Here is a 24088-nt window from a genome sequence, read left to right as displayed (position 1 = left end):
ATAAGCTTAGCAGATTCCACCTAGACCTCTTGGAACATGAGCTCACAGACAGGTCTGCTGCAGAGTCCATGTGAAGACGCTGGTTGATAATCCAGTAATGTTACAGATGTCCCACCAAGGCCCCAGATAACGCAAAGGGAGCCATATTGGGACCAGCCCAAGTGTCAGCTGCAGACCAGTTGACCTCACTCACTGGCACAAAAAAGCAGATTTATCCAGCTGAGCTCAGCCCAAATTCCTGACTCACAAAAATTTAAAGATCCAATATGATGGTCACGTTTTTAGTTTCAACAGCTCTCTGGAATGTAACGAGTATTTCCCTGAAACTACAGATCACTAAGCACCATGCTTTTAAGACAATGCAAACAACCCATCCCCCAAATCACTGTAGAACTTTTTTTTAAATCCTTTTATTACTCTTTTTTAACAAACAGCCCCAGGGACAGGGACCAGGGGAAGGGGAAGGAGGGGAAGTGAGGCCCCAGCCCCACAACCCCTCCCCCCCACCCCTTTCCCCCTTATATATTTATAATCTATATACAAGCCCCGGGGGTAGGGGACAAGAGGAACTCCCTCAGCGGGGTGGGGGCAACCCAGGCTCCTTGTCCCCTCGGGACCCAGGCTCCTCTGCCCGTCTGGAGGGCCCTTCTCGAGAAGGCGGCCCTGTCCGCTCCCAAGGCTTAGGTATCCAGCGCAGGGCATCTGGTGGGGAGGCCTAGAGGACAGGCATGTGTTAAAGAGTGAGTCATAGTGGGAGGTCAGGGATGGGATGGGAGGACAGAAAATCAGGTGGCAACTCCAATTTAGAGCTGGGGCCACAGGGGTTTCTCCTTCACCTGCTGGTAAAGGTCGATGCGCTGGGTGCGGAAGACTCCACTGTAGGTGGAAGGCGTGGCCTTGAGACGGGAATTGAGGCCAGAGAAGGACCTAAGAGAGGAAGGGCATCTAAGGCACGCCTAGGATCCTGACCCTGGTCCCAAAGTAAGGAAGCACTTGGAAAGTCCACATCCCTATTGCCTTTCACCTTCCAGTTGGGGGAGTCCGTGATGACCCAGGTCCCCCAAGATTGCTGCTCAGTTTTTGATAATCCTGGAACGGCTTTAGTTCCACTGGATGCAGCTGAGGGAAAAAAAATCATGAGCTCCCTGCCTTGAAATACAGAATCCCTACTCCTAAATCTTGGCACTCCCTAGCCCTTTAGTTGCTGTACCTTACCTCTGCTCGCCCCAAGCTAGCAGGGAAGGGCCTGGCAGGTGAAGGCAGCACCCGAGTAGCAGGAGCAGGTGGGGGCCGCACAGCCAGGCTTGGGGGCTGCAGAGCAGGGCCCACAGGTAACAGAGAAAGGGGCGGTGGGGCAGGAGGTGGTGCTGGCGGCAGGGAGCCAAAGTTCACCACAGGCAGCTGTGAGTCTACCATGGGTAGAAGCATCTGTAACAAGAAATTTGGGTGTGCATGTTGGGGGCAGGGAGGAATGTCAGAAAACCAGGGAAAATCAAAGCCAGTGATTGGACAGAGAAATCAAATGAAGGGGAAGTGGGAAGATACAACATACCTGCTGGGCAGGAGCCCCTGAAGGCAGAAAGCCACTTTGGCCACCAGGCTGCAGAGGAGTAGAATAAAAATCCGAAGGGGATGGCAGATCCTGGCGTACCTGTTGGGAAATGGGAAGAAATACATCAACCCCTCCAAAATCGTTCTCCCCACCCTATCCCCCAATATCCAACACCTGCCCCCCTCTTACCTGAAGCAACGATGTGTCAGGCAAAGGACTGGGGCAGAAAGCCGGAGAGTAGAGGAAGGAAGGTGGAGGGTAGAGAACTCCTCCAGCCGGCAACTTCCCCAGCTCTGCAGCTTGCAGTGTGGAGAAATCCAGAAACTGGCCCTTGAGAGCTACCCCAGAGAGCAGTGCCGAGGGAGGGGCTGGGCCGGGGGGTAGGTATAGGGGCTGTGATCTGGAAAGAAATTGTGCGGAGAAAAGCTGTTAGAAGCCAGTCCTAGCAATGCCTTAAGTCCACTAGCTTCTGGTACCCTAGAACTGTGTCTTCCCCTTCTCTCTTCCCTGAAACATATCTCCAAGTACTTCTGTGGTCCACAGGTTTCGAGTCTTACCTGTAAGGGTGCAGTGAGGGTGTCCCAGGGCGGAAGCCTCCACTGTTTGGATGTAACTGAGAGTCCATGGCTCCCCCAGAGATCTGCAGAAAAGCAGGGTGGAAACATCTTTAGTATTTGTGGTCAAGAAAAGATCACCATCCCACCCATAGCAGCAGAACGCAGGGAGAAAAATCCTGTGAAAAGCGGTATTTCACAACTCTATACAACACAGAAAGGCTTGATTATACACACACACCAGGCAGAAAAAAATGACTATTTACTGAAGGGGTCATGCAATGGGAAGCGGGGCCTACCTGAGAACTGGAAGGCCCAGCACTGCCATAGAAGACCTCAGGATACAGACGCTGGCCTGAGGAGCTGGGCTCTGGGCCACAGTGCCCAGAACCCAGGTTCTTGGATTGTGGCTCAGCAGAGGCAGCAGCACTGGGAAGCAGCTCCCAGTCTCGTGATACAGGAATGGCCTGGGAAGGAGAGGCCATGTGGAGAGGGATGTCTGGCATCCTGGATGCCCTGGTCACTCCCAGCAATCTTCTCCAGAAATCTTGGGCCTTTCCACCAAATTCTTACTCCCACTTACCTCAGTGACTGATGCTGTTAGCTCCTTCTCTGCTTTCAAGCTGTCTCCTACCACTAGGCGTAAGTCTGAGTCCTGTGATCACAACAAGGCAGGAGATATTGTCCCATGACAGACATGCGTCCTCTATGTCCCACCTTTAGTCCTTCCCTTCTCTCTACCCAACTCAGGACACCCATATCCAGCCCACACAGACCTTGTCACTAGTGTCAAACTGGACTGGGGGACCAGGTAGATGGGATGGCCGAATGGGGCCAGGCTCTGTGCCTCGGTCTGTACGCTGTGATCGTTCTGTGCCAATGGGGCCAGGGGGCAGATGCTGCTCCCGGGGCAGCTCCTGGATTGGGCACACAGTAAAGTGGGTCGGGGGAGGGGAAGGGAAATCAAAATTGGAATGCCCAGAACACACACGCAGAGGGAAAAGGCAGAAAAAGGTAGGGCCAAAGTCAGATTCCTGGAAACATTCCCCTTGTCCTTTTTCAGTCTTTTACCTTTCTGTCCCCATCGTGGGGGGCAGGTGGTGGTCTCCTAGGAGGTTCAGAGCCAGGTGGACCCTCACAAGGAACAGCATTCAGGGGTGAGGGGCCTCCAGGCCTCTTGGGGGGTCCCTCTGCTGCCCCCTTGAGTCCTCCATCAGGGGAACTTCGCTGGCTGCAGGGACCTGATGACACCTGAGAATCCCCACTCAGGTCCACCCCACTGTCAGACTGACTCATCTGAGAGGAGTGGAGAAGGAGTTAGTTAAGTCAGGGTAGAAAGCACCCCAATAGCTGACTGATGCACACAGATAAACTGCAGAAGGGACAACCAAGTGAGAGAACAGCTCCAGACTCAACCCCGAGCAAGTGGCGGAGTATGGCCAGTGCTCAAAGAAGTCCTAGCTCAGACGTACCCTCCCACCCTCACTCACCTCTGTGCCAGCCACATCCTCGAAAGGACTCAGGGGCTCCATCCAAGGCTCCATGGAGCTGGGCCGATAACTCTTTCGGCTAGTGGCTGGAGAAGGGAGCACCAACCAGAAGACAAGTGAGAAGAGATGATGTTCAGAAGCCCATCTCATTCTTAACCCTTCTATCATAGTCCTTTCACTCAGTTTTACTCACCAGTATGTAAACGGTTCCAGATGTGAGGAGTCAGGGCCTCTGTGCCTGTATCTCTAGACTCTGCCTGAGGGCCTGGGCCCTCAGGCTTAGAGCCCAAGAATCCAGAGCTATGAGGTGGCGGCAAAGATTCCTATGGATGAGAAAGGCCACAGGCAAAACATGAATTGGGTGGGAACTGGGAATTATAGGAAGCCAGGACAGAGTGGGGTGACACAGTGTGTGGTGTGAGGCAACAAGGGAGACACATGAGAGACTAATACTGAGAATTCTGGAGTAAAAACACAGTGAGAAACGGGAAAGAGAACGGAGAAAACATAACCAACAAGAATCTTCACGAGTAAGAGTGCAGCGAAGCACAATCTCAAACCCATCCTTTACCTCCTGTAGCAGCTCTGGTTTCCTGGGAGGCCGCTCCCGACGTTTAGCGGGAAAGGGACTAACCCGGGCAGAATCCCGAGGAGTCCCACCCACCACTCTCACCATTGGCCCTGGATCCTCAAAGTGGGGGTCTGGGGAAGAGAAAGAGCGTCAGCATCTGCCTGGCTCTGCCACTGACCCTAACTTTTCCTCCCTACTCCAGCTCCCAATCCTTCTACCCTTGCTCCCTGCAGAAACCCACCCAGCAGCAGGGCCCCAGGCCAGGTTCTCCACCCGCTCCCTCCAGCACTTGACCTTTTCTGGGGATGGAGATATTCCCGCCCATAACCCCTCCAGCTTACCAGAACTGAGGCCGTTGTTGACCCTCTGGGGCTCATACCGGGTTGGGGGCCTAGGAGAGGGGCCCTGAGGGGTTTGGGGAGGTCCAGGCTTGTTGTGCCTTGGGTGCCCCCCTGGTGCAGTTACACTCCCTTGACGGCTACTAAGCTGGGCCAGAGCCTGTTGGATGCCAGCAGGGTTGCTGTGGATAACTTGGTCCAGGCGGAAGACAGCAGAACTGCTGGGAGGTGGGGGAGGCAGGGGAAGCCCCGGGGGACGCTCCTCTGGAGGACGACTGGAGAAAACAGAGCATTAGCTCCAGTATCCACTAAATCGTTACTTTTTCCCACAAGTTATGTTTCCCAACTTCTGCTTACAACCTATTCTCTTCCTTATTAAAGTCCAGGTGTTTCTGAGTCCTTCTAAGGGTTCCCATGTGTACAGGGGTACAGAGTAGAAAGCAAAGAACCAGCAATAAATATATACGTGGCTGTTCTTGACTCCATCACCCTACCAACTGCTTTCCAGTTGCCTTAGCCAGACATGGAAATCTTACTAATTCTAGAGTCCATGGCCCCTCAGGCCACAACCTCCACTGCACCCAATCTTTCCCTCAGGTTTTTTCTTTCCCCCTCCTCCAATTTTTAAACCATAATAAATTTAAGTTTGTCCCTACCCACCTTCGGTTCTTGGGAGAGGGCCAGCTCCTCTTGTCTCCTCGTCCTGGCCCGGTCCTTCCTCCAGGACCTCCACCGCCTCCTCCACTGCTGCCGCCACTGCTGCCAGCCTTGCTCCCTGGGCCAGGGCGCCGGTTCTGCCGTTCCATGCCTGGCCGCTGACTTGAGAAGCTCCGTTTACTCAAATCCTTGGCTCTCTGGCTCAGATCTCCGCGGGACATGGCTGAAATACCTGGCACAGCTCCACCTCCACCTCCCCCAGGAGTTCCCACAGCCTTGGGTGTTAGCAGTGCTGGTGGGGGTGCCTCTTTGTCCCCTCGGCGCTCACTGGCGAAGTCACTGCTCTCTGATGCAGTCTCCCATTCCTCATTGGCTTGGTCTGAGTTCTGGTTTGACAGATCAGGAGACTTGGCAGCTGCCCGGCGAGGTGGTGGGGCCACTGTGACTGTTGTGAGGGCCTCCTCAGGTCCAGGAGTGGAGGCTGGAAGGGTTAAGGAGGGCTTGCTCTCAGACCCCCTTGCAGCATTTTCCCGTTCCTGTTTCAGCCTCCGGAAACGAGGTGGTTTATCCTGCTGCTGAGCCCTCCCATGTCGCCTCCTTCGGGGTCGCTCCCCGTCTTCCATGCCCACGTTGCTGCCTCCACTGCTGCCTCCGCGCGCCACGGGGGACAGAGGCCCTGGGATCAACTTCTCTTTCAAAGGCTCCTTACTTGGTGGCAAAGGGCCTGTGGGAGGTTTCTTGGGAGCCAGAGACTTGGCTGGAGGGCTCCAGCCGGGGCAAACTTGAGGAGGGGGCCTCCCTCCTCCTCGGCCCCGGCGAGATGGCACCCCTCTGGGAGTGAAGACGCGCCCACCCCGGGCAGTAAAGCGGGCTGGGGCTGGTGAAGGTGGGGCTCCTGGCGGTGGGGGAGCAAGAGGGACCTGGCTGAGTGTGCCCTCCTTGGGTGGGGGGGCCTCCTTGTCTGAGGGAGCCAGATCACTCTCATGGGTCTCACTGCCTGTTTCCGAGCCCCGCTGCCGGCGCCGCTTGGGGATTTCCTCATACTCTGAACCCTCGCTCCGGGTCTCGCTGGCAGTGCGGCCTCGGGGAGCAGGAGGGTGGTTTGGTCCCCCTGCTCCACCTCCACGCCCATCATCTCCTCGAAACTCTCGGTAACTGCGGAATTCCCGGCTTCGGGCTCCCCGCCCCCGTCCCCCATAGGTCCCCCGAAAACCCCTCCCTCTGGCAAAATACTCGCCTCGGCCCCGACCCCGGCAAGAGGTAGGACCCACTCTTTCATAGGAATAGTCCCTCCTAAGCCTTGGGGCAGGGGAAAGATTCCCATTGGGTGGGGTCTCCTTGGGGCCCCCAAGCTTCCCCTTGGCTATCTTGAGTGGGTCTGGCTTTGGGGCTTTGGGGGTTTCATCCCCCTGTTCGAGAGGCTTGGGAGGCAGCTCTTCAACTTTTGTAGGTGGTGGAGGTTTCTTTATAGGCCCAGCCCGGCGGGGTGGGGCCCCTGGCTCCTCTGGAGGGATTCCACGACGACTGCTGCCTGGACGAGGGCCCCAGCGGGTCTCCGTGCGACTCTCTCTGCGGGGTGGTGGGGGACCCTGGCCTCCACTTCCGACTCCGCGGGCAGGCTTTCGGCCTGCTTCTGGCCCTGTCAGCTGTGCAGTCTCCTCCTTAGGGGGCTCCTTCTTGGGAGGTGGAGTTTGTATCTTGGCCCCTTCATCACTGCCTGGGGGCCAGGGGAGAGGACGGGGCCCTGGGGGAGCTGGTTCCTCCAGAGGAAAGCGAGAGATTGGGGGCCCAGGGGCTCCATTCTCAGGAAAGCCTGGATAACTGGCCAGATAGGGTGGTGGGGGAGGTACTGGAGGAGTCTCGCTCCTGAAGAGACAGAAAGAATGGAAAGAAGTATCTCAGGAAAACCAGAACTAGGTGGGAAAAGAACACTTTATGATGACCTAGACTCTCTTTTACTGTTTTTGTTTGTTTTGGCAGAGATGGCATCTAGTTGCCCAGGCTGATCTCGTACTGCTGGGCTCAAGCAATCTTCTTGCCTCAGCCTCCCAAAATGCTGGGATTACAGGGATGAGCTACTGCATCTAGCCTCTCCTTTCCTGTTCATCCCTATCCCTACCGCTAACCCAAAGTACCTTTCTTCCAGGCCTAGATCCTTTCACTATGAACTCACCCATTTCTCATGACCAAGACTCACCTCATCCCCTTGTCATCCTCATCTGCAGCCTGGCGCAGTGGTGAGGTAAGTGGGCGGGGGTCAGTGGGTGTGGCGGTGAAGACATCTCCTACCCAGGCCAACTTTGGATCCACCGGTGGAGTGCCCCGTTCCCGTAACATAGCAGGTGCATGACGGTCAAATGGCTCTGAGCTTGAGCCCCCACTGTCTGAGCGCTCTCGGGGAACTAGGCCTGAAGAAACCAAAGAAAAAGAAAAATAATCCTACTCATGTCACAGGCCCTCCAGCCCAAAACGCATCTCTCCAATCTAGTCCTCCCTGTCAAGTCAGCTCATCCATCTCGTTCCCAGTAGGTATGGGCCTTGCCTGCTCTTGTATAACAAGATTATCCACTCAGCTTCGCTACAAGAGAATCAACCCACCCCAAATAAATCCTAGCAAATGAAGGACCACTCCTTCTTTCCTTTCATTCATTCATTCGTTCGTTCGTTTTTGAGATGGAGTTTTGCTATTCATTCCTTTATTTTTGAGATGGAGTTTCACTCTTGTTGCCTAAGCTGGAGTGTGATGGCACAATCTCAGCTCACTGCAACCTCCACCTCCTGGGTTCAAGCAATTCTCCTGCCTCAGTCTCCCGAAGAGCTGGGACTACAGGCGAGTGCCACCATGCCCGGCTCTAGTTTTTGTATTTTTAGTGGAAACAGGGTTCCACCACGTTAGCTAGGGTGGTCTCGAACTCCTTCACTCAGGTGATCTGCCCGCCTTGGCCTCCCTAAGTGCTGAGATTACAGGCGTGAACCACCATGCCTGGCCAACCACTGCTTATCTCTTAATTAAGCCCATTTTTGCAACACACCTATCTCAGTAGTGCTAAGCATATGCCCTTCCCTCTTCACTATGACGGGTAACACCCATCACACCAGTGTCACAGTTAAGACCCTAATACCCAATTCCTAAGACTGAGGGGATTTTCCTGTTTCCCACTCCTCCTCCCATGCCCCTTTACCAGAGGGATGCACGCCAGGAGGGTAGAAGTCTAGAGGGGGCCGACCCTGGAGGAGCCGGGGGTCCACATAAGGAGGAATCATCATCCATCGGGGATCAAAGTTCATTGGGGGCATGGGTGGGGGCCGGCCCAGAGCACCTGGGTACAGGGCCTTGGGGGGTGGGGGCGGAGCCTGCGGAGCTGGCACAGCCCCCAAGGTCACAGGTTGTGGTGGTGATGGGGGCACTGGGGTAGGAGGGGCAGAGCCCTGTTGATGCTGCTGCCACTGCTGCTGCTGCTGTTGCTTCAGGAGCTGCTCCTAGGAAAGACGAGATGAGAGAGGCTCAAAGCACACACGGACAAAGGAATCAGCAAAGAAAAAACTTGGACTAGGGGAAATTGCGGTGACAATGGAGACAACTGGACAAAGAAGCAAAGGGACCCAGAAGGTAACTTATGAAGAGAATTAGGTACTGAAGCCAGGAAGAAAAGCAGCCCTCAGTAAATAACTTGATTTTACCTGCTGCTGCCGCTGGAAACGAGGAGGCAATGACTTCTGATATTTGGGGTAGCCCAAGCCCTGACTAGGGGGCTGGCGGGTGGGACCAATCCCATCACCCTTGGGTTCCACCTTTGGAGCTGGGGGTGTGGTAGGAGGAGGAACCTCTTCTGGCGGTTCAGGACCCTCTTTTGAGGGCAATTGTGGTTCCACTGCATCGAAAAAAAAACACAACAGAGTGATCTAGTTCAACAACAGACAGTCCATGAACACTCCAGGAATATCAGGTCTCATCTCTAGCTCCCTTAAGACTGAGGTACGCTATTCAACATCTATTCTATTGAAGTCCCTCCCATTTAAGACCCATTAAAGCACTTTATGGCCTCTCATGAGCCTATGGTGGTGGCATAGCTTTCTATGAAATTATCAGAACAACAGTACTTTCTTCAGTCTTGGCCTACAGGAAATGGGTTTTTATTGATATATTTCTTATGAGACAGTTTTTTTTTGAGATAGAGTCTTGCTCTGTCACCTAGGCTGGAGTGCAATGGCATGGTCTCGGCTCACAGCAACCTCTGCCTCCTGGGTTCAAGCGATTCTCCTGCCTCAGCCTCCCAAGTAGCTGGGACTACAGGCACGTGCCACCACACTTGGCTAATTTTTGTATTTTTAGTAGAGACGGGTTTCACTACGTTGGCCAGGCTGGTCTTGAACTCCTGACCTCGTGATCTGCCCGCCTCAACCTCCCAAAGTGCTGGGATTACAGGCGTGAACCACCATGCCTGGCTGACAGGGTCTTGTTTTGTTGCCCAGGCTGGTTTCAAACTCCCTAGGCTCAAGCGATCCTCCACGCCAAGCCTCCCAAAGTATTGGGATTACAGGCATGAGCTACAGTACTCTGCCAAGAAATGGTATTAGACTACAACCTAGGATTTCAGACAGAATCTTCCCTCCTTCAGATATACAGATGACAGGATACTATCACTGATAACCAATAAACCAAAACAACTGCCTTCTATTTCACTTGTCCCCAGCCTTACCACCCTGCACCTTTAAGCACCTTGAAGCAGTGATCTGACATCTGGTAGTACCTATCCCCATCTCCATACCTGGGCTGGCTTCGAAGCTGCCACTGCTGGTGCTACTGGTACTGCCACCACCACTCACCAGAGTGGGAGCTGCAGCCACACCTGGAGTGGGAGTAGATTGGGCAGGAGGGGCCTGTGCTGGCTCTTCAGGTTCTTTCTCTGGTGTTGGGGCTGATGCCGGAGGTGGAGCCAGAGGTGCAGGGAGTTCTTTAGGGACTGCAGGTGGTGGAGCTGGGGTAGCAGGGGCAGCAGGTGGGGCAGCAGGCTCTGCTTTGAGCCGCTTGTCAGGTGCCCCAAACTTTTCATCCAGTCGCTTGAGCTTCTCAGCACAGGCTGCCCGGCGCTCTTCCTGCATGCGCCGCTCCTCTTCTTCTCGCCGTCGCCGGGCCCGCTCCACTGCCAGGGAAATCTCAGATGATGACTGCTTTCGTCGCTGCCGCCATGCCTCGTCCTCATCTTCAGGTGCTGGGGGCTTGCAGGGAGGACCCCCACGATCCTGTCAATTGGCAAGACCCAGCAGGGCCAGGGGTATCAGTTACTATGCTTTCTACCATCTCTTCCACAGACCAACCAACTGTTGCTACTTGCAGGATGTAAGGACCCATGCTTTGGCGTTGATCTCTCTGGGTGGTGACAAATTCATTATCCTGGTCTTGTCTGAGACCAGGTCTTGCTATGTGGCCCCGGCTGATCTTGAACTCCTGGGCTCAAGTGATCCTTCTGCTTCAGCCTGCTGAGTAGCTTGGACTACAGATGCACACCACCAGATCCAGCTATCTAGCCACCCTAGTCTTTTTTTCTGTTCTCTCTCTCCTTCAGAAACCCAAACACCCAGGCCTCCTTGTTCTTCTTTCCTCATTAGCATCCCAGTTTCTCACTTCTTACCCAGACTCCGCTATCACCAAAGATATTTCCAAGCTTTCCAGGATGTTCTGCAGCCTGGCACTTCACACAGTCCATTTTTAGCACCCTCTTCCTCTACATCACAACTGCTTCCATTACTCAGCTGACACTGACTTCCCACAGCTGACCCTCTCAATCCCTTATTGTAGACACTCACTGGGTAGTCCCCAGGGGGGCCCCAGTTCCCGGCGGGGCCCCGGTGAGGTAGGGGAGGCTTTGGGGCAGGAGGTCCTGGCTCTGTCTCTGGAGGCCGAGAGGTTTCTGCCCAGGCCGTCTTAGGAGGGGGCGGTTCACTGTTGGGGGAGTTGCCCTTTTTGCCATCTGCTTCAGTGGGCCGTTCCTCACCAGATGCTGATTGGGAATCCTTGCTGTGAGCAGATCAACAGTACAATTAAAATCAGCTGCAACTAATATACTCCTCTAAGAGTATATTACCAAAACACAAAGACCCCCTCCTCCTCTCCCCTGATGGCCCTAACTCACTGGCCCTCAGCTCCCTCCTCATCAGAGTCTCGCCCATCTTCCTCATCGCTGAACTTGAGCTTTTCAGTGTAGTCAACCTCTTCATGGGCCCCTGAGGGGAAATATGAGTATTAGTAACCCAAGCATTCTGCCCTCCAATCTCAGAAGGTAGTCTGGAACTATGATTGACTACCAATGCCAGCACCCTTCCCTCTGAAGTCTAGATCCACCAATGAAGTCTTATTCCTCTCTCCACTTTGCCAGCACTTGGTATTCCCCATCCATCCTCCCCTACCCTTCTTTTTCTTTTTTCCTTTTAAGAGGTAAAGTCTCGCTCTGTTGCCCAGGCTGGAGTTCAATGGCATGATCATAGATCACTGTGACCTCCAACTCCTGGGCTCAATTGATCCTCCCACCTCAACCTCCACAGTAGCTGGGACCACAAATGCATAGTCCACAGTCAACTAATTAAAATAAGATTTTTTTTTGTAGAAGTGGGGGTCTTGCTATGTTGCCCAGGCTGGTCTTGAACTCCTGGCTTCAAGTGATCCTCTCACCTAACACTCCCAAAGCACTGGGATTACAGATGTGAGCCACTGGGCCTAGCCTTCCCTACACTTCAATGTCTGCCTTTCACCCACATAACCCTGTATTCTTTTTTCCCTCATTAGGTTTTGCCTTTCAAGATTCAAATTCTTGACCCTTAACATCCACTTACCTGCCCAACCATCATCATTCTCCTGATCCAACTGATCAAACTCTTTGAGATTATCTTCTTTGAGAATAGAGGGACGACCCACAGGCTCTACTAGACGCATTGGTGGTCCCGAGCCTCGGGGGCCCGCCACACGGGGAAAACGGCTGTACACAGAAAAGAAAATGAAAGATGGCATATTGTATAACCACATACAAGACTGATCCTAGACTGAGCCTCTTGGCTAGAAAACCACCTCCTCCCCCAATAAGCTTCCCCTCCCCCCAGCCACAAACCCAGACCTGGATTGCTCACCTGGGCCCATCAGGAGTGGGGTATCGGTAAGGCCCCTGGGGTCCATAGGGCGGAGGGAACGGGAGATATGGGGGATACATCTGTAAAACGGTCCAACAGTAGCTGCTCAGAGGGACAGTCATACACCCTTCTAGCTCCTTAAGCCTGCTGTCAATCATCCTCCCACCCTCCCTTCTATCTCATAGGTCAAAGACTATGTCCTGAGTCCTAGCTCTCCAGCTTCCAGCGTGATCGCTCCAAGACAAGACACCAAGACTCACGAAGGGCGGCATCATTCCGCGGTAGGGAGGGAACTGGGGTGGGCCTGAAGGTTGCAGCGCCCCCCGGGGATCATGACCATGATGAAGTTTGGAGTCCGGGCCCTCCAGCTCATCAGGGCCACGCCCACCTCCGTCCCTCCAAGTTGTAGAATCTGTATTTTGGAAAAGGTAGAGAGAGGTATCAATGATTGGAGGGCAAGTGAACATAGCTGAAAGTGATGGGGAAGAAGGTGAATAAGCTAGCACTTAGCTCTGAGATGGAATAGATTATGTCTTGGCCAAAAGGCAGCCACTCACTTTGGGGGCGGAGGCTTGGTCCGGGCCCAGACGACTGTTCGGCAGACTCCCTTTCCTTGGCAGCCTTGTCCTGGTCGCCAGCCGCCTGCAGGGTCGGAAATTCCTCTCGAGAGAATCGCGACAGTAGGCTTGATGCCCTTCCACCTATTAGGATGGTGATACAGAACAGGAGGCAGAAGTTTATTTACTGAGAACATGCTATAAAAGTGGAAGGCTCTGACTGGGCATGGTGGCTCACGCCTGTAATCCCAGCACTGTGGGAGGCTGAGGTAGGTGGATCACGAGGTCAAGAGATCGAGACCATCCCGGCCAACATGGTGAAACCCCATCTCTACTAAAAATACAAAAAAAATTAGCTGGGCCTGTTGGCACGTGCCTGTAATCCCAGCTACCCCGGAGGCTGAGGCAGGAAAATCACTTGAACCCAGGAGGCGGAGGTTGCAGTGAGCCAAGATTGCGCCACTGCACACCAGCCTGGGTGACAGAGTTAGACCCCATTTCAAAAAAAAAAAGTGGAAGGTTCTGACAGGTACCAGACTATCAGGTTTCCTGCCTTCAAACTCACCCCCCTAGAAAATAACTGCTTATTCTCCAAGAAGCTCAGTTCTGGGACCACTACATTCCATCATATAAGACTGAGACTTAAACTTGCTCATGTGCCTCCATGAAACTGAATTATGAGCGGTTCTTGATTTAGCCAAAGAGGACCAAGGTCACTTGGCTGAAAATACAGTGCAGGGCTCATGCATCCCATGGTGCCCAAACACAGCTCCCCAATTAAGTGCTGCACTCACCATCTCCATGTGCTCCATGGGTGACGCTGGCTTGTGCCCAGGACTTTACCCCGCTTGGAACCAAAGGAGTGTTCTGGGGAAGTGTTCAGAGAGATGATAAATGATGTGGGTGGGACAGCTATGAGCCATTCTTCCCCCTACCCCTCCAGTTCTCCAGGTACCTCTGGGGCTGCTGGGGGTCGTTTCGGCTGGTTGGAGGCAGGCGTCTGTGAAGCCGGCAGTGGCTGCGATTCCGGCGGCTGAGCGGTTGAGGCATCGGAACTGAGGGGATAGAATGGGAAGGTTACTCAGGCCTGAGATGCCTCCCTGACATCTCCAACTGGTGGAGACTCAGGACTGAAATCATGCCCATTGCTGCCATTTATAGATATATAAGGACAAAATAATTTTGTCATCCTTTGCAGGCTGTTGTCTGTTTCTTCATGCTTTCTCTCCAAGACAAAAAGCTAAAGGTACCACTCCTTAGCCATTTAACAAGAAACCTGCAATAGGTGAGAAAGGGACTTCTTCCTTTGTCTCTGGCTCATACATGGCTGGGCTAAACCAAGCCCCAACACTCCCTGAAGTTCAAGTTAAAATATCCATCACTCTAGGTCCCCCAAGCCTCTGTCTACCTCTTGGGGTCGGACTGCTCCTGTTTGCTTGCCCATCCTGTTCCGTCTTTCGGCACTAGTGAGACATTGGGGTCATTGCCTTTGTTCTCAGCTTTCAGGCTTGGAAGGTTGGCTGGAGGTGGCATACGCCGGGCAATGGCAACTTTCCCGAGACTCTGCAGGCCATGGCGAGGGGCAACTGGAGAAAAAGATGGAGAGAGGGTCAAAAATGCCTCATATGGGAGATCTGATGGCCTCCTATCCTGGGCCACATTTATACATCTTGAATATCTTATTACACACTTCCTCCAAACTTCTCTTAGAAGGGATTCCTTCCCCTGCCCTTAATAATCTCCGAAATCAGGCCAGTTGTAGTGGCTCACTCTTGTAATCCCAGCACTTTGGCAGGCCGAGGCAGGCAGATCACCTGAGCTCGGGAGTTCAAGACCAGCCTGACCAAAATGGAGAAACCCTGCCTCTACTAAAAATACAAAATTAGCCGGGTGTGGTGGCGCATGCCTATAATCCCAGCTACTCGGGAGGCTGAGGCAGGAGAATCGCTTGAACCCAGGAGGCGGAGGTTGTGGTAAGTCAAGATCATACCATTGCACTCCAGCCTGGGCAACAAGAATGAAACTTGGTCTCAAAAAAAAAAAAAAAAAAAAAATCTCTGAAATCCCTATCAAGAAGGCTGAGATATGTAACATTCAATGCTTCTATGTGAGATTGGTTGATCATAAGCCTGCAAGGAGCAAGCTGGCCTCAAAGTCTCCCAAATCCACATTTCTTTGCCTCCAATTCTTACGTGTCCAAAGACAGGGAACCACAGACACGCCTTTGTAGGAGGGTAACTGGTGTTCACCCAGAGCCCATACCCCCTTTAAAGGACCCAATGTAAAGTTGGGAAGTCTCCTCTAGTCTTTTGGCATTTCTACTACAGCCACTTCCCTTTAAAGAGCTCTAAAACATATGCCCCATGCACGCCTAGCTTCCAACCATCAGAAGCATCTTTGCAGGACCCTCACCAGCGGGTTTCTGGATCTCTAAGGACTTGCCCTTATACGTATCAAACAGGTTGAGCGAGGAATACTTCTTTCCATCCTTTCCCTTGGCAGTCGGCCCCGAGCGATCGGACATTGCGCTGGAAGCTCATTGAGTATGTTGGGTCCTGCAGGCACCTCCCCCAAAACGTGCCGGAGCCTGTGGGCCAGACAGCAAGTGTCTCAGTCTCTGTTTCCTGGTTAGACCATAACAGAAGCTTAAAAACTCCCATGCATTGTCATTAGGGACTCAGATATGAGGCCCCCTGGTGTCTTTTCCTCCACTCTATGTAAACTGCCCACTCTTTTCAAGCGACCATGATCTACTCTGCTCCCTCACAGCTCAAATGCCATGTTCCCTCCTTTCCCCCAGACACCTTTGTCAACGAAATCTAAGTAAAAATCCAGTATCCTCCTAGTATAAACACTCTGCCCTTTGTGCCTGTCTACAAAGGGTAGCAGCCTTTGCATTCCCTACAAGTAGTAATCTCTTCTCTCTCCACCAAAATCGCTTCAGAGGCTTACAACAGGGCAAACAAATTCAAGCAAGAGAAAACTAAAAAAGAAGCATACAATTCCATCATAGAAGAAGAAACAACGCTTTAGATTCCCTATTTATTGGACACCAGCTCCCTAATCATGTCCCCAGGGCCCTGTACCCCAGGCTCCCTGCCCAACAGCCTCGTCTCCATCTGGGAAGGTTTGCAGGAAGGTATGCTGGGAGTTTAAGGATTTTATGAGCTTGCTCAGCCAGAATGGGGGTTGGTACCAGAGAAATCCTCATAGAACAACTGGGGCTCTACATACTCCCAGGCTATAGGAACCCCAAGTATTTGAAATATCCCATCTTTTTCTAAACTTGCTCCTGTATTGGCTTCTGGAAAAAATCGCCTCCAGATGAAATACTGTTTTACCATATGAAGAACAGAGAAAAAGCATTATGGAGCCACCTAGCACCCTGCAACCATGGGCCAGAAAACACAGGGCCAAGGCCAGAGCCATCTTCGTTTTCCTATCCTCATTAAAAAGGTCCGTCACCAGTGTTTCTTTCCTTGATACCTCCAGCTCCCTAAGCAAGCCAGACGACAGGTCTCTCAGTCCGTTCCAGAGTGACCAGGTATTCGTTTATGGATGGGAACAGTGTAAAGAGATGAGAAATAGCAGGGAAGAAAGCAGGGAAATCCAAACAGGCCCAGAATGAAAGCCAAAATTGGGGAGAAAGAACTTTATGACAAGCTAGAGATAGCATGGATGTTGCTTCGTAGGTGTTTAAGGAGGCCAATCTATGAAAATAAATATATGAAGGAAAAAGGAATAAAAGAATCATGGAGTGAGCAGACCAAAGCTAACAGAAAATAACAGAAAATTCCACCACATGAAAGCAGGTGGAAAATATATGGAAACAGGTATGGCAAAAAAAGGATGCAGACAACTAAGGGGGAGAGGCCCGAGAAGAAAAACGGGGTAGTGGGAGAAAGGAGACCAGGAATAAGAAAAATGAAAAAGCAGACATAGGGCGACTGAGCAATACAGAAAGCAAAGATGCTGGATAAAAAGCAGGGTTCTAGAGTGGGAGTGGCTCGACACGAAGAGGGGCATCCAGAGAGGGGGAATACAGCGCTGGGTGATAGGAGGGGGTCCAATATGGAGGAAAAGCGCCCTTCCCAGAGAACCATCAGGCGCGGCCCACCTCGGGGCGGCAGCCGGGGAGGGGGCCCACAGATATGGGTGAGAAGCCAAGAACGCAGCGGAGGGTAGGGAATTACGGGCCCAGGCGCAGGGGTCACTCCCTGAAGCCAAGACAGTGGGTGGGTAAGGGCACACTATGGATCCTGAATGAACAGCCAGAGGTGCAGGTCCCGGAGTAGAGGTACCAGAGGGGGAGGGGCAGGCAGGCCCGGCAGCAGGAGGACAAAATGGCGGCGGCTAATGGCAGCTTCTCCTCCCCCCGGCCCGCCACCGCCGCCACCGCCGCCACCACCACCGCCGCCGCCGCCGCCACCGCCACCACCTCTCCCGCGCCGAATAAGGGCGTCAGCGCACAGTTCACCCAGACTCACCTGGCCGGGTGCGCGGGGATCCGGGACCCGGGCCTAGGGGCTCCCCGGGACGGGATGGCGGTGGGGCGGGGGAGGATGGCGGCGGATGGCGCCGGGTTCGGCTCCTCCCGTCTCCCTCGCTCACTCCGCGGCTGAGCTCCGACTAACGGCCCATCCGGGCAACCGCCGCCCCCGGGAGCACCCCCCCACCTCCCACCTCCCTCCGCGCCTAAACACGCCCCTTGATTTGCATAAAGGGCGGGGCGCTTTCTACCCTAACTCTCTTTACTTCCAGGGCTGTCCTTAGTTTCAAAAAAAAAAAAGCGCTGGGCGCGCGGAGCGTGCGGAGGTTATTTGCATAAAGAGGAGGGACCTAAGGACACTACGACGTCGATTGGCTAAGGAGGCGGGCCCCCAGCGTCGGCCGTTGAGACGTGTTGAGGGGGCGGGAATGCGGTGCAGGTCGGCTGGGCGGTTGGGACGCAGAATTTACACGACGAATGTGGGAGAAAGAGGCGGAGCGTGCGTCGGACGTTCGTAGAAAGATGGGAGCGGAGCGACGTAGGAACGCCAAAAGTGGAAGGCAACGACTCACGGCCTGTGGCGCCTACAGCTGGGGAGGAGAGAGAGGACGCGGGCTGGCGGGCGGGATTAGCTGCCGGAGGGCGGAGTTTCCGCAGACTTGGTACGAGTTCTAGCTGTAGCGTCCCTTTGCCGTGAATTTGGGGAGGTGGTTGGAGCGTGGGGAATGCATCAGAAGGGCGGGGCCTTCCAGTTAAATCACGTCATGCAAATAAGGTGGATAGACAGACCAATCCAAAGGTCCTGGGAGGCGTTTCGCCCGCACCATGTAGCGTAAGCCTTCTTCGGGCAGTTCTATTTATTTGCATAATATATGCAAATCGTTTGAACAAAGATAGGCTAGGAATGACTTGTTCATCAAAATATGGGCAACCATCGACTAAGACGGACATTTAATTTTATAACCTATAACTTTCGTGAATAAATTTTTATATTTGATATCGGGAATTTGTAATTTCTTAATGGGTTTCATTTTGTGAAATGCAGTACTGTTTCTCTCCTTTGTCTCTTACTACTGGATTCTACAGCTCTCTGCTCCCATCAGACCTAATATACCCATTCAACAGATCATTCAATGACTATGATTTGAAGGCGCTGGAGATGTGCACAGGATATTACAGAAGTAGAGAAATAACGCCGGGCGCGGTGGCTCACGCCTGCAATCCCAGCACTTTGGGAGGCCGAGGCAGGTGGATCACGAGGTCAGGAGTTCAAGACCAGCCTGGCCAACATGGTGAAACCCCATTTCTACTAAAAATACAAAAATTAGCCTCACGTGGTGGCAGGCGCCTGTAATACCAGCTACTTGGGAGGCTGAGGCAGAGAATTGCTTGAACCGGGGAGGTGGAGGTTGCAGTGAGTTGGAATCATGCCAGTGCACTCCAGCCTGGGCGACAGAACAAGACTCCGTCTCAAAAAAAAAAAAAACCTAGAAGGATGGGCGCGGTGGCTCAAGTCTGTGATTCGGGCACTTTGGGAGGAGGCTCAGGCGGGCAGATCACCTGAGGTCTGGGGTTCGAGACCAGCCTGACCAACATGGAGAAACCCCGTCTCTACTAAAAATACAATTACCCAGGCGTGGTGGCACATGCCTATGATCCCAGCTACTCGGGAGGCTGAGTTGGGAGAATAGCTTGAACCTGGGAGGCGGAGGAGGCAGAGGTTCCTGTGAGCCAAGGTCGTCCCATTGTACTCCAGCCTGGGCAACAAGAGCGAAACTCTATCTAAAAAAAAAAAAAAAAAAAGGAAGAAAGAAGTAGGGAAATAAAATATGACTATGCCTGGGATGCTTGAGAAATGCTTCTAGAAAAACTGTTAAGAGATATGAGTCCGGGCGTGGTGCCTCATATGCCTGTAGTCCTGGCACTTTGGGAGGCTGAGGCGGGCAGATCACGAAGTCAAGAGATGGAGACCATCCTGGCCAACATGGCAAAACCCCGTCTCTACTAAAAATACAAAAATTAGCTGGGCGTCGTGATGCGTGCCTGTAGTCTCAGCTACTTGGGAGGCTGAGGCAGGAGAATCGCTTGAACCTGGGAGACAGAGGTTGCAGTGAGCCGAGATCACACCACTATACTCCAGCCTGGCGACAAAGTGAAACTATGTCTCAAAAAAAAAAAAAAGAAAACGAAAATAAATAAATAAAGGACTGGGAGCGGGAGCGGTGGCTCATGCTTGTAATCCCAGCACTTTGAGAGCAACATGAGACTCCATCTCAGAAAAAAAAAAAAAGATATGAAGAACGATTGGAGTAGATATCTGTCAAAAAATATAAATAAATAGATATGAAGAATGAGTTAGAACTTACCCAAGTCTGAGAAGAGGGTGTACATCTCAGGCGCAGAGAACAGATTAGTGAAGGCATGAGTTTGGGGGCCTGTGCCTAGGCTGATGTGGCTAAATAAAGGAGACTGCTTGTTCATTTTGGAAAGTGAAGGCAGAAAAGTTTGCAGAAATCAGATGAGAATTTTAGTCGCAGGCTCAGTAAGATGTAAGATGACTTCTGTTTTCTTTATTTTTTTTTTTTTTGAGACGGAGTCTTGCTCTGTCGCCCGGGCTGGAGTGCAGTAGCCGGATCTCAGCTCACTGCAAGCTCCGCCTCCCGGGTTTATGCCATTCTCCTGCCTCAGCCTCCGGAGTAGCTGGGACTACAGGCGCCCGCCACCTCGCCCGGCTAGTTTTTTGTATTTTTAGTAGAGACGGGGTTTCACCGTGTTAGCCAGGATGGTCTTGAGCTCCTGACCTCGTGATACGCCCGTCTCAGCCTCCCAAAGTGCTGGGATTACAGGCTTGAGCCACCGCGCCCGGCTGACTTCTGTTTTCAAACTTCCAAAATGATTCTCTTCTCCCTTCTCCCCTGCTGGCTACCGCACATACCATTTTGTTACCCTTTGCAGCAAAATTCTTGTAAGGGCTGTCCATAGTCATCATCTCCAGTGAGTTTCTCCTTCTAGTCTCTCTCTCTCTCTCTTTTTTTTTTTTTGAGGCAGTCTCATTCCTGTCACCCAGGCTGGAGTGCCATGGCGTGATCTCAGCTCACTGTTACCTCCACCTCCCGGGTTCAAGCAATTCTCCTGCCTCAGTCTCCCAAGTAGCTGGGATTACAGGCACCCACCACCACGCCCAGCTAATTTTTTGTATTTTAGTAGAGATGGAATTTCACCATGTTGGCCAGGCTGGTCTCCAACTCCTGACCTCAGGTAATCTGCCCGCTTCGGCCTCCTGAAGTGTTGGGATTACAGGCATGAGCCACCGCGCCCGGCTGTAAATTATTTACTTCATTCAATAGCACCAGTTCTTTTATTCATCCACCCATTAATTCAAGTTTTTTTTTTTTTTTTTTTTTTTTTTGAGACAGAGTTTCGCTTTTAGTTGCCCAGGCTATAGTGCAATGACACGATCTCGGATCACCACAACCTCCACCTCCTGGGTTCAAGAGATTCTCCTGCCTCAGCTTCCCAAGTAGCTGAGATTACAGGCATGCGCCACCATGCCAGGCTAATTTTGCATTTTTTGTAGAGACAGGTTTTCTCCATGTTCCTCAGGCTGGTCTCGAACTCCTGGCCTCAGGTAATCCGCCCACCCTGGTCTCCCAAAGCGCTGGGATTACAGGTGTGAGCCACTGGCCCCAGTTCATTCAAGTTTTAAATATTATTAAGAGCTTGTGATATGTCAGGCACAATAGCATGGGTCACTTTATCCCCATTTTTAGAGAAAAGCCTCACAGAGGCTCAGTGATTTGTCAAAGTGACAAAGCTTATAGTGGTGGAGAATGTTGGTTCATGGTATTCCTTGCTCTTCATGAAATCTGTTGGCCAGGCGTGGTGGCTCAAGCCTGTAATCCCAGCACTTTGGGAGGCCGAGATGGGCGGATCACGAGGTCAGGAGTTCGAGACCATCCTGGCTAACCCGGTGAAACCCCGTCTCTACTAAAAAATACAAAAAGCTAGCTGGGCGAGGTGGCGGCGCCTGTAGTCCCAGCTACTCGGGAGGCTGAGGCAGGAGAATGGCATAAACCCGGGAGGCGGAGCTTGCAGTGAGCTGAGATCCGGCCACTGCACTCCAGCCCGGGTGACAGAGCGAGACGCCGTCTCAAAAAAAATAAATAAATAAAAAAATAAAAAAAATGAAATCTGTCATGGGCCTGGGTACCTTGTTTGGACATGTGTTTTTGTCCTGCCTGCATTCCTTGAGGTTAAGGCTGTCTTATACAGCTGGACTCGCCCTTGGTGCATGAAACCATCTGCTGTAGTGGACACACTATAACGTTGTTGATGGATTGTTCATATGGCCAAATCCTTGCTGCCCTTCCCTCAAGACCTGTCTCTCCTTCCCAAACCCAGGAAAAAATTCACCCAAATAAAAACTAAGCTGACTTGATCTGGAGGAGGAGGGTAATTTATTTAATTTGTTGACTCTGGCTTACAGTTTTGTCTTTTGTTTCCATATCTGGAAAGCCCCTTCAATCCCATCACCCCTTTTCCTTTCAAATCAGGGCAATTCAGAAATAGCTTTCTTGGCTGGGGGGCCTGTTGGCTTTTCCTTTTCTCTCGCTTTTTCCTCATACATCAGGATCCTGGTTGAGATGGAAAGAGGCACAGGGATCAGGGAACACTCCTCTCAAGGGAATAAATCATAGGGTGCTAGGAAAGGCTAGAAGGGGATGGGGATGTGAGGGTGGAAGTGGGAGGAGGAAGAGCAGGGGTTGGAGTTTCTGGGAACCAGGACTATGGAAAGGGATGGGGTCCGGACCTTGGAAGGGTCCCTCTAAGGATGGAAGAACGGATGATGAGCAATGTGTAGAAAAGTTGAGACTGGGGATAAGGATAAGGATCGGGGAGGAGAAAACAGGTAAGTACAGGGGAGGTTGGAACTGGACACTCACATTTTTAGGATGGCAGATCTCTTGCCCAGCATCATCCTGAGAAAGTCAGGGTAGCTGAACGTCTCCCCGGAGCCACTGGACACCTCTCCAATTAATTTCTTTAGCTCTAGGTGAGTCTTGGGGACCCCAAGTTTCTCTAGCATTCGCTTCAGGGACATGATATCTGGGGGCAGAGGATGGGGATGGGGAGAAGGTGGGGAGATCTTCTCTCTCTCTTCTGCTTCCACATCCCCATTCTCCTTCCTCCCACTCTGGTAGGTGGGCCCCCTCCCAAATCATGAGGAATGGAGCAAGTAGGAGAGACCTCTGTCTTCTTAGGCCTGCACACCCCGCCCCCCCAACCCAAATCACCCGTTTCTCACCAATATCGCCATTTCCATTAAGGTCAAACTCCATATATTTCTCTGGGTGAGGGGAGAGAGCAGAGGGGATAAGCGCTGACTGGAGGGTTTTCAGCAGGAGATTGAGGAAGGGGTTGCCAACCAACTGCTAGGTGGAGCACTCAACGTGGAAGGAGGAGAAGTGGCAGGCAGAGGAAGTGGGGTTGGGGAGTTGAGGGGCCCTGCTAGGGTGTAAGGAGCTAGAGGGGATGCTGAGAGAGGCTGGCCCTGGAAAGAGACTGCAGTGTGGCAGGAGGGCAATAAAGGCAGGTTCCCCTCTAGCTACCACAAAAGTAAACTTTGTGTCTCTGCTGTTCCTGCCCTGTTCTTGCGGAAATCCTAACCCTCCTACCCCCAGCCCCGCCTCCACCTCCTACAGTTTCCCCCTCACCTTTGAAGCCTTCCAGTTTGGAGGGCAGATCCTCATCACTACTGTATTTGGGATCATCTAGAAATTGCTATGGAGGGGAAAGTAAGAGCCAGGGTAGGCCCTCCCCATGCATGCCCCATCCCCCAGGCTCTGCCCCCTTAGTTTTTCCTTCTACCTTGTTGATCTCATCCAGCCTCTCTTCCTGCTGGGCCTTCAGCAGTCCGAAAGCTTTTCCTCCTGTCGGGGGGAAAAGATTAATCAGCCTTCATCCCTCCCTTGCCCAGGTCTGTCCATCTCCTTCCTCCAATCTAACGCCGCTGCCTATCCCCCCCTCCCTACCCTGTAAATCCCTGTTTTGGCTCATAGCTCAGCAGATGCTGGTGGAGGTGGGGAGACAGACCAAGCTGGAGGCCTCTGTCTGCAGGCTCTCCTTCTCTCCCACCAGTCTTCTCAGAAGCCTTCCTCCCAAACTTCCCCTTTCCCCTCATTCCTTCCTCCTCTGCCTCCCAGACTTCACTTCCCCATCAGGTTCTGCTGACATTAGCGCCCCAGGAAGGAGGGGGAGCCCAGCATGAAATGCAGATTAGAAAATAACATTCTCCCAAATTCCTCTTAAATGAGAGCCCAGTGTGTGCATGAAACAAATATTTTGATAAGCCACTGGAGGTGTGCAGGAAGACAGGAAGACATCAGGGATATTTATTCTCAGGAACTGCTCTTTTTGAACAGGTCCAAGGTTCAGGTAATGGTAAGACCTTGCATTTTGTCAGGTTTCATGAGTCTGGACAGGCAGGCGTAGACAGGAAGACAAGGAAGGGCTGGCCGATTTTTTCTGCTCTGTAGGTGAGAGAAGAATCTGAAGTCTGCTGGCAGCTCCAGGAGGGCGACAAGATGGGTACAGGGTTTAGAAAGGGAGAGAAACCTTGCTCCCAGCCTGTCAGCTCCAAGGAGGCCCTTAAAAATATGGAAATCTCGGCCGGGCGCGGTGGCTCAAGCCTGTAATCCCAGCACTTTGGGAGGCCGAGACGGGTGGATCACGAGGTCAGGAGATCGAGACCATCCTGG

The 24088-nt window shown here is 52.5% G+C and overlaps 2 protein-coding genes and 1 non-coding gene across 6 annotated transcripts; all 3 read right to left on the bottom strand.

Annotated features, from left to right (window-relative positions):
* Positions 1-394: 394 nt before the first annotated feature.
* On the bottom strand, positions 395-17598 carry PRRC2A (proline rich coiled-coil 2A). Of its 2 annotated transcripts, none has more exons than XM_023188926.3 (31): positions 17329-17598; positions 15254-15465; positions 14250-14427; positions 13797-13896; positions 13636-13708; positions 12842-12985; positions 12545-12696; positions 12285-12364; positions 11994-12136; positions 11297-11387; positions 10971-11181; positions 9932-10406; positions 8844-9034; positions 8345-8642; positions 7360-7570; positions 5166-7028; positions 4509-4780; positions 4168-4298; positions 3790-3919; positions 3597-3682; positions 3178-3402; positions 2883-3023; positions 2690-2761; positions 2406-2573; positions 2110-2192; positions 1742-1952; positions 1553-1651; positions 1216-1428; positions 1025-1119; positions 837-927; positions 395-715 (listed from the first exon to the last, which is right to left on the bottom strand). In XM_023188926.3, the coding sequence occupies exons 2-31, from the start codon at positions 15363-15365 to the stop codon at positions 575-577; spliced, it is 6480 nt and encodes a 2159-aa protein (XP_023044694.2). In that variant the 5' UTR covers positions 15366-15465; positions 17329-17598; the 3' UTR covers positions 395-574. The 2 variants fall into 2 exon arrangements, with proteins under 2 accessions (XP_023044694.2, XP_023044692.2); XM_023188924.3 differs by having other exon boundaries at positions 403-715; positions 15254-15428; positions 17329-17597.
* LOC111523955 lies at positions 14945-15076 on the bottom strand. Its single transcript, XR_002725646.1, has one exon. It is a non-coding gene; the product is annotated as a small nucleolar RNA SNORA38 (small nucleolar RNA).
* A 4166-nt stretch (positions 17599-21764) lies between the features above and the next one.
* On the bottom strand, positions 21765-23518 carry AIF1 (allograft inflammatory factor 1). Of its 3 annotated transcripts, none has more exons than XM_023188878.1 (6): positions 23363-23518; positions 23199-23260; positions 23045-23111; positions 22636-22677; positions 22274-22436; positions 21765-21964 (listed from the first exon to the last, which is right to left on the bottom strand). In XM_023188878.1, the coding sequence occupies exons 1-6, from the start codon at positions 23385-23387 to the stop codon at positions 21880-21882; spliced, it is 444 nt and encodes a 147-aa protein (XP_023044646.1). In that variant the 5' UTR covers positions 23388-23518; the 3' UTR covers positions 21765-21879. The 3 variants fall into 3 exon arrangements, with proteins under 3 accessions (XP_023044646.1, XP_023044645.1, XP_023044647.1); XM_023188877.1 differs by having other exon boundaries at positions 23424-23511; XM_023188879.1 differs by lacking the exon at positions 22636-22677.
* Positions 23519-24088: the final 570 nt, after the last annotated feature.

Source organism: Piliocolobus tephrosceles, chromosome 5 (assembly GCF_002776525.5).
Source record: "Piliocolobus tephrosceles isolate RC106 chromosome 5, ASM277652v3, whole genome shotgun sequence".
Taxonomy (NCBI): Eukaryota; Metazoa; Chordata; class Mammalia; order Primates; family Cercopithecidae; genus Piliocolobus; species Piliocolobus tephrosceles.
Note: the sequence above shows the minus strand (reverse complement) of the source record. Positions and strands in the feature narration are given on the sequence as shown.